The sequence below is a fragment of the Crinia signifera genome, chromosome 1, assembly GCF_055691185.1.
Source record: "Crinia signifera chromosome 1, ASM5569118v1, whole genome shotgun sequence".
Lineage (NCBI taxonomy): Eukaryota > Metazoa > Chordata > Amphibia > Anura > Myobatrachidae > Crinia > Crinia signifera.
The window spans coordinates 335,018,485-335,027,861 of record NC_139217.1 but is presented as its reverse complement, the minus strand read 5'-3'; the positions used below and the strand labels follow the sequence as shown (position 1 = coordinate 335,027,861).

General features: G+C 42.4%; 1 protein-coding gene across 1 annotated transcript in view; it reads right to left on the bottom strand.

Moving 5' to 3' along the window:
* Positions 1 to 3,781: 3,781 nt before the first annotated feature.
* Positions 3,782 to 9,377, bottom strand: part of TBC1D10A (TBC1 domain family member 10A) — a 42,313-nt gene continuing 36,717 nt past the window's right edge. Inside the window, exons 8-9 of the mRNA XM_083145319.1 lie at positions 6,337 to 6,491; positions 3,782 to 5,501 (exon numbers count right to left, since the gene is read on the bottom strand). Coding sequence (XP_083001445.1) covers positions 4,992 to 5,501; positions 6,337 to 6,491 — 665 coding nt within the window. The 3' untranslated portion in view covers positions 3,782 to 4,991. The remainder of the gene's footprint in view (positions 5,502 to 6,336; positions 6,492 to 9,377) is intronic.

Sequence of the window (9,377 nt, the reverse complement as noted above, 5' to 3'; positions counted from 1 at the left end):
TATCCCGATCCGTTGGAATCGGCTCAAATCTCACTAGTGTATGGGGGCCTAACCCCCTGCAATATACTTGAGATTGTTCATGAAGGCTTTGAACACAGCTCGGATTTAAGCATAAAACTAGATATCAACAGTAATTCTTGGTTTCTATTTTGGATTTGTATTACTTTTGTTTATCTTTAACCTTTTGAGAGTAAAGGCCCATACACACTAGAAGATTTTCATTTCAAAAGACTTTCCCAAAATATCTGATAGATATATCTTTCCCCAATGTAGTGTGTACACACTGAGCCATTTTCCTCAAAGAGCAAGAGATTTTCACGAGGTGAAAGACATTGCTGAAAATCTTTCATATAAAAGGCTATTTACATAATGGGCAGGGTTTGAATTCCAAGGGTGGGAGCAGTGGCCCTTTTATTTCAGTGCACACTACGTCACATACCATAATGCCCATGACACACAATGGCACACATTGATGCCCATTAAATATTATCACACACCGTAATGGCTATTATATATTATGCCACATTAGTGCCACTTACCTACATCTTAATTGCTTGGGTTAATGTATATATTGCTAGCCTGCGCTGGCAATGTATACATTGCCGCCATAAAAATTATACATTGGTGGCCAGTGGTGCCAGTAATATATACATTGCTGGCATGTGCCAGCAATCTATATATTACTGGCTTTAAAATCACATTGGTGGTCAGTGGCTTATATAAATACATTGGTGGCCAGTGGTACCAGTAATATATAGATTGCTGGCATGTGCCAGCAATCTATATATTACTGGCTTAAAAAGCTCATCCATGTCCAGTGGCATGCATGTCAGCCGGGGGCGGGGAGTTGTGCAGGGGCGTTCCTCCGGCCTGACTCTGTGTGGCCTGGCCGGGGAGAGTGTCGGGCACAGGAGCGGAGCGTGGGAACGGCGGCGGGGTGAGTATACACCGGTGGGGGTGACGGGGGCGGGAGCAGCCGGTCAGCTGGGCTGAAAGTCTCTCATCTTTCAGCCCGGCTGCCATACACACCTGGCGATGATGGCCAAATATGAGCTATCATCGCCAGACGTGCTGGTAAAACCAGTAGACGGCCCACTTTTCTAGTGATGATGCGGGAGCGCGCATCATCGCTAGTCGGGCATCGGTGGCACATACACACTTGCAGACTTTAAGCTGAAACTCGCTCAAAGCGGCTATTTTGAGCGAGTTTCAGCCTAAAGTCGGCAAGTGTGTATGGGCCTTTACTAATGGAAGCAAATGACCATACAATAGCTTGATATGTGAATATATGTTACATGGGATTGAATTTTATATGTTGAACATGTTATGTTGAACACAACTCTATACTCCCTCATTTCTGTCCTAAATGTAAAATTTATAATGTTCATCATAAGCTCTGCGGTATGTGCTTTTTGAAAAAATGTCTAATAAGTAAAAAACAAACAATAAAAAAACACCAGTGGCTGTCTCTTTATACCAGTGAGCTTGCAATATGATACCCACAAATGGTGCTGCATTCAAGTCTCTCCTAAAGTAATATTAATCCGAATGTTAATTCTGCATAGCGCTGAGTGAGGTGCCAGGGTCAGTGTTCTCAGTTGAGAACACTGGCCCCGACCGATTAACAACCTGCCTGCTGGTTATTAATCGCCACCAGATTCAGACCAGCGGGCCCGTGCATTTACATCGCTGTGTGGTCTACACAAACAGCAAGAGTTATTTAGTAAAATCGCTCAGAAAATGCCTGAATGTCGCCCCATGTGTAAGGCCCATTTCTCCTCTAGGCCAAGACTTCTTTCATCTCCATTCCTTTTGTTGTGTTACGAAAGCGTGGTTTTTATATTGTATCTTAGCACTCTCCTTAAAAAAATAACAATACTTTAAACTGTAACGTCAGGTATCCAGACTCCTGATAGATTGACTCTAAGTCGACCACTATTGGTCGACAGTCAAAAGATCAACAGTCAAAAGGTTGACATGGAAAAGGTCAACATGAAAAAAATTTGTGCCGACAGGCAGTATTTCATACCCGAACATCCACTACGGTGTGGAGTGAGAACATAATAGTGTGCTGAGCGCAATGAGCCCGAAGCATGGTGGGCGTAACGAGCCATGTGAGGGGACGTGGTACACTTAGACTGTGTCCATGCCGACATAGAAACTAAAAAAAAACTCATGCTGACCTCTTCTATGTGAACCTTTTGAATGTCAACAATTTGACTGTAAACCTTTTGACCCTGGCGACAAATAGTAGTCGACCATATGACTGTAGACCTAGACATTGGGATCTAATATACCATAACCCTGCTTCACATAGCTGAATATAAACAGATCTTGCTACTACAATGGACAAATGGGAAACTCCGAATATTTGACATGAATACTATTAGGACCCAGTACAGAGTAGAGCAGCTTTGCCACCTTTCCCTTGTTTGTACAAGACTGCATGTGCACAATGGATTTAGGAATTCAGAGTGCTGTATCATCTTTCAGCTCTCTGTGGCAATGGCACCAAGTATATTAACGCTAAATCTAAAATTAACATCTAATTGCCTGATTCTGAGCTTTTTTGGCCCACAAGGGTCTCTGTAATTCTGTCACCAAAATGCAAATGCAGCACGTGGTGTCAATATGAAGCAGACTTCTCCCCGGAGTATAGCATCCATAGATGCTGCCTCAGACCCCCATCGTGGCCATCAGCTTGTTTGGTCAGGCTGCGTAAGCTGTCCTGATCCTGGCAGCTTGCAAGGCCTGGAAATCTGTGTGCAGCACCGCAGAATCTGGTCTTGTCATGCCCCAATTTCGAGAAAAGTGGGCCAACAGTCCTCCTCCCCAACGCCGTCAGTCATGTTGTGGCTTGGGGAATCTGTGCACGGACTCACATATGGAGGGCTACACATGTGCTGTACATGCCACCCTGTGAATGGGGCAGTCCTCCTACCATTGGAGATGTGCACTAGCCATCAGGTTATTGTACATCTCTGAATCATGCCCTCTATACAAAGCACATTGAAAGACACCAGTACGAATGTTAAAAAAGCCAAAAGCAGAAAGCCAGATGCACCGATATACTGCCTCCGCAGATATATATATAGGTCATCGGCTGTACTATAGGGCTGAGGCAGTATGCCTGAATGTCTTTGTTCACAGACATATCGCAGGTACACATCAGCTGATGGGCTTGCAATATTTTGTTCGATTGGACGACCGATATATCGCTCAGTGTGTAGTCATAAAGGAAACTCATTCTGCTGAAAAGGTTGTATATAAAAAGCAATATAGTTTTTATAACGGATATTTTACCCGCCTGTATGTGGCCTGGCCTTGCAGTCTAAGGCTGGCCATACATCTACAAATCGATTTTCAGATTGGGCTGGTTGGAACAAAAACCTGGTAATATCTGAATGACAGCTTTTGGCAGTTTTCCAGCATTTCAAAGCAAACGGTCAACCGTCATCTGCTCTCATCCATTACCAGGTCTTTGTTCCAACCAGCCCAATCTGACAATCGATCCGTAGATGTATGGCCAGCATTTCCCACTGAAAAGCAACAATTAGGTTTCGGGCATGTATTATACAACAGAAAGCAGCTGGTGTTATCAGACAGATACACTGTTTCCTGCGGTAGGAGCATGTCCAAAATTAACCCTGTGGAAGGAAGAACCACAGTACCATTAAAATGCATATATGGCTCATTTAAAAATATATTTGTCCAAAATGTACTTTTAGGGAACGAGTAAAATACCCCCAAGACATCAAGAAGTAAAGGCAAATACCCCAACTTACAACAGCATTGTGGCTTTATTATCACACATGGAATATCCACCCTATTATGTAGTTAACTCAGAAGACAAACTCCTGAAACAGGTTAGTCCTGACAGGATTCCAATCTATGCTTCCTGTACTGCTCCAACAAACAAAAACTAGTCACACGTTGTATAATGTACACAAATGTGACTGTGGTACATCTGGTAGTGGAAACAGAAATGGCACGCCTACAGGTATATTATTGTACACAATACTTGTTTTTAGGAAAGTTCTCGTAGCCAAATGGTTCTAAACACAAGTTGTTTTTCACATACAGAAGGAGCTGTATAGATACAGGAAAAAGAACACTGTCATTTCATTGTAATCTAAATATTGGCAAGCATCTTTATTTTTGTAACTTTTTTTGCAACAGATAATATAAATAAATATTCCTGCTTGGCTGTGTTTAGTGTAACTTTATAATACACTGTGTAATACAAGCCCCTCCTGTAGCATCAGGGGGAGGGATAGTGTTGGTCGTTCAGGTAATGGCATAGAGTTCATTCCCAGAACCTCTTGCAGTGACCCGAGAACATCAATTTCTCTCTTCTTGTACAGGATCTAATAAGACAGAGAAGAAACTAAATAGACACTCCATTGTGTTGAGCTATATAACAAAATTCATACTCCTTAAATCCATTTATTGATACAAAGAGTTTCTGTGGAGTAGAGGAAGAGTGTCTGTCAGTTGCAATTCTCTGGTTGGTCCCATGTACATAGGAAACAATGAACTTGTTGTGCATAGTAGAAGACATTCTGCTTTCAGCAGCAAAACATCTGGAATGGAACATAGCACTTGGAGCATACTCCATGCTCTTACATCGACTTGAGTCACAATACAGAAAGGATCCCTTGCAGCCTATACTGGATGGTATTTCTAACTGGTCCAGTCTGTTACCAGCAAAGATTCCCAGACAGGAACACATAATGGATGTTTTGTGATCTCTGAGCAATGGTGACTTCTGTAAGTACAAAGATGAAAACTTGGAGACAAATCACAAAAATTCATGACATTATCCGTCTGGTTAATAAGGCTGGATTCTGAATGGTCTCTTCTTCGTTGTACCCAATACATCTGTGTTGCAGCAATTACAAGAGATGTTTCTGTCTTTGGAGCATCTCTAGTACTAAGGTTATAGTAAATTGATGAGTGGGATTTGGGGTAACCATTTCTCCAAGTGGAACTTATAAATAGGTGTCTTCACTCTCTTTGGAGCACAAGCTCTCACTGGACTGGTGCACATTTAGAGAGTCCTTTTGGGTTACTTTGGCCAACAAAGGCTGTACCGGTTCCTGCCGGAGATCTTGGGTCCCTCCATCACCATTTTCCTCTTTCACAGCCCCATTAGATTGGTCACCTTTGCCTTTACTCTTCTTCTTTTCAAGCCTCTTTTTCTCCTTCTCCATCTTTTCTCGCTCCTTCATCTCCTTAGCCCTCTGCTTTTCTTGCTCTTTCTCTTCCTGTTTCTGCTCCTTTGTCATCTTCTTCCCAGAGCTCATAGTAGATGGAAGGATGATTGAAGGAGAGTGCTTAAGAGGTTTATGGGCCAATGGCTCAGCATCTCTGATGGCTTTTGCCCCATGCATGCGCAACGGTGATTTGCACTGAAGTTCTCCATATTCTTCCTTCCACTTCTTTAGTTGTATTATGTGTTCACGTTCCACATCCCGCTCTGTAATTGTCAACTCCACAATCTCTCGGAAAAAAACAAAAAAACAAACCATTAAACTAAGTACCAAGCAAAATAAAAAATTGTTAATTCATAAACTTAAAATAGGAAATAATACTAAGCACAACCATCAATGAACAGGAACATATACAGCTAGCGAAAATAGTTGCAACAAGGTGCGCAAGGTAAGGTTTTGGCAATGTTAAAACTGATGCAGGGCATGCTGGGATGTGTAGTTCAACAACAGCTGGAGTGTCAAGGTTAGCCAACACTGGTCTAGTGTCTATGTGGCTCTGAAACATTGCCATCTGTCAGCAGCGAGTAAAACTACATCTCTTTCTCTCACACATGCACAAGGTAGCAGACTAGCTTTCGAAGCACTAGCTTCGAGCGGGCTTTCTAGTTTCCTAATAGCAACCCATTCAAGAGGACCTACCACAGAGCCCCAGGATAGCGCTTCAGCTAGATAATGCTATAGTTACAGTAGATTAGCCACATACAATAAAAATAAATACTTTGCCTACATTTATTTTTTCTCCTCTGGGAGTGTGGTTGGTTTGAATAGGCATCTGATCAGTTCTTGTGATTAAGCCCCGCCAAAATGATGCCATTCTCACGCTTCTTATATTGGCCCCACCCATCCCCTCAGATCTTTATGCTCTCCATCTTGCCTATTTCACTTGGGCGTGGGTGGGATGCAGTAGGGTTACCTACTCTTTTTGGAAGTCCACACTTCCCAAAATTCAGCCCATTACAAAGACTTATTAAAAAGCATCACTTCTCTTCATGCTAATACTTTCTCATTTCATGAGCTGCAATTACTGGACACATAAATAGCCCATACTGCATTCTATGCTCACCTCTGGTATAAGGAAACTTTCATGCATGTATTTTGGGTCAATCGCCCTAAGACTCTCCATAGTCTCATATTGGCCCTGACAAGATTTGAGCTTTTCAGAGGAACCAAGTGAATACTTCAGAAGAACAAGTGCTACCCGGAAGACAATCTTCACACCTGCAGCAATCAAATTACAAAGGGAGAAAACAGAAATAAAGTAAGCATTGTTCAAGACAAACAATATTTCAAAATAGGCTATTCATACAAATATAAAATACATTGCACATACAGTAAGAATCATATACATTGTTTTTGAAAGTTTGTTACTTCTAATAAATTACTGCCATGATTTTGACTATTATATACCAGTATTACCCCAATATAACAAGCAAGCCATGTAGATATAGTCAAAAGAAAAATGATGTATCCAGGTAACTTCATAAAGATATTGCCACCATTCACTGCAGACGGTATACAGTCATCAGGCCGACAAGCATTGGGTCGACAACATAATGTCGACATGAGCAAGGTCAACAGTCAAAAGGTCGACATGGGGATTTCACTGCTTTTTGAGCCGACAGGAGGTATTTCATGCCCTACCATCCACTAGGGCGTGGTGGGAGAATAAAATAGTGTGCCCGAAGCATGCCAAGCGCAGTAAACCGACGCAGTGCTACATTCCAGTGTCCATGTCGACTGTGCCAACATTCGGGTAAAAAAAAACAGGGAAACACCCCATATCAACCTTGCCCATGTCAACTTAATGACCTGTCGCCCTAGACCCATGTCGACCCAATGCTTGTCGGCCATCTTTTTGTAGACCTAATGATCCATACCCCTGCAGATAAACCACATAAATAGCAGGTGGAAACTGAAAGGTCACATGGATCATTAATCCCCATGGCAAGAATTTCTAATCAGTAACATTGTAATGTGCATTATGTATCACAGCTCCAGGTATATAGCAAAGAACTTCTTAATGACAAACAAAAGGTAAGATAGGACAGGCTAACATAACAGCTAACCAAAGCAGTATCTCGCTCCTCACAAGTCATGAGAAGACAAGTACGGGCAGGCCACACTACTCACACACCCTGTAATGAGTAACTGCTCCTTGCAGCATTTATATCTTGCCCATCTAACAAGGACACCGAAAGCCTCACACTCTGGGCTGGCACCAGGAATGCCCTGCTCATCCTTCCCAAGTGGGTGAGAGGAGCACAGTATAGCACTCCTGAGTCACAAGAACAGGTTTGGATGCTACACAAACCAGTATTTAGCTCTTGTCAAATGATTTTCTACACAATGTTATTACATATCATATGTGGTGTACAATTGCCACTTAAGAGTCATTTTTGTTACTCCAGTGCATACCTCAATGAGATGGAACTTACATTTACATGTATACAAGTTTTCAAACAAGTAAACATTACTGCTTAATGGTCACTTCACTGAGACAACCATGTCTAGTACCACCCATCCAACAATTCTAGTCCCTCAGAATTGCACTCTCAGTGTTACTTGTAGAGTAGACAATATTCTAATAGATGCATACCAAATAGCTTTCATGTGAGGGAACTTAAAATTAAAAAACCCCCACCAACTAAGGATTGCTGTATCATTCACCAAGTCATTACCCATCAAGCAATTACCCATCAACCAATACTGCTCCACAATTCTCCAAGTCACTGTAAAAGATTGTCCACCAGTCCCCATCTGCAGATTCATCCCCTCAATCACAAAAAAATAATGTAACCATAAACCACAGATAACATTAATACTCCTTTTCAGTGGAAAGTTCATCAAGATTACAACCATCTAAGAATTTTTTTGCAGCCCATCGATCAGTTATAGCCCTCCCCGCCAGAGTCAAATGCCTGCCCTTGCACAGGTGTAAATGGCTTTGCAGTTGATGATGACATCAGCATCCCTCCCAATGGCCAGACCTGTCTGTGATTTTCAATGGCAATCCCAGAAAACCCCTGCCTACAAATGCTGGCTGGCTGTAAATCATCCTGCGAGCTAAAGCTAGGCCAGAATTTGTGCCAATACCAAAGCCCAGATTCCAGTGGTGAAAACAAAGACACCACCTCCCAATGTGTGCTTTGAATGCGGCCAGCCTGGTCATGTATGGCGGGACTGCCCAAAACAAGAAGAGCGGATTGCAGTGTGAGGAAAACAGTTCAAATCCCTAATGTTGTTTGTAAGGGTTCTCATGCATGCGTGACATAAAAAAAAGGGGAATCCCCTGGTAACTTGGAAGGACCTTGAACTTTTTTGCAGTGATGAGTGGGACAGGATTGCAAAGTCCAGGTGTGCAAAGCTAGTAATAGATGTATTTAGAAATACCAGATGCAATAATAAAAAGCAAAAGATTCTGCCACAAAAAGTTTTCGGTAGAGGTGTGCACATTTACTTCCACTTCCTTTTCCTAAATATTGTCTACTTGATTGCTGCCGGAATATAAATACTTTAAAAAAGTCACAATAAAAACTTTCACGTTAGAAAGGGCTTGTCACATACAGATGGGGCCATTCTCTCCATTGCCACCAGCGAGCTAGATATCAGTATCTGGTGGAGGGCGGGCCGGCTGGCAATAGCATGGGTTGGCGGACTGCATGATGGGAGCCGCTCAGATCAGAACGGCTCCGTCTATAATCACCTTTGCTTCACACCTTCCCCTCCTGCACATACCTTGCTTTCCTTTCAGCTAAGATATTGGGAGGGTTATAGTTCTTAGAGCTTCAACAGAAGGCGGACTTTGGTCCTCGCTTGGATAAATAATGCTACATCGTCCTTGGCTCTTCCATATGGCCTGGCAAATTACAGCTTTCACCAGGCTTCCACTATAGGACCTAAATGTGGTGCATCAGCAGCTTCTGGCAACTTCTGTGTTCTTTTTCACTGTCTCTCTCTGGTCCCAGGTCCTGGTCTACGTGTCTGGTTCTGGGATTCAGATGTCTTTGTCTACTCCAAAACATGTCTGTTTGAACTTGGTCTTTGATACGTTGAACTGCTATTTACTAACCTATGTTACTATAATTTTACACTAACCAAGGTATG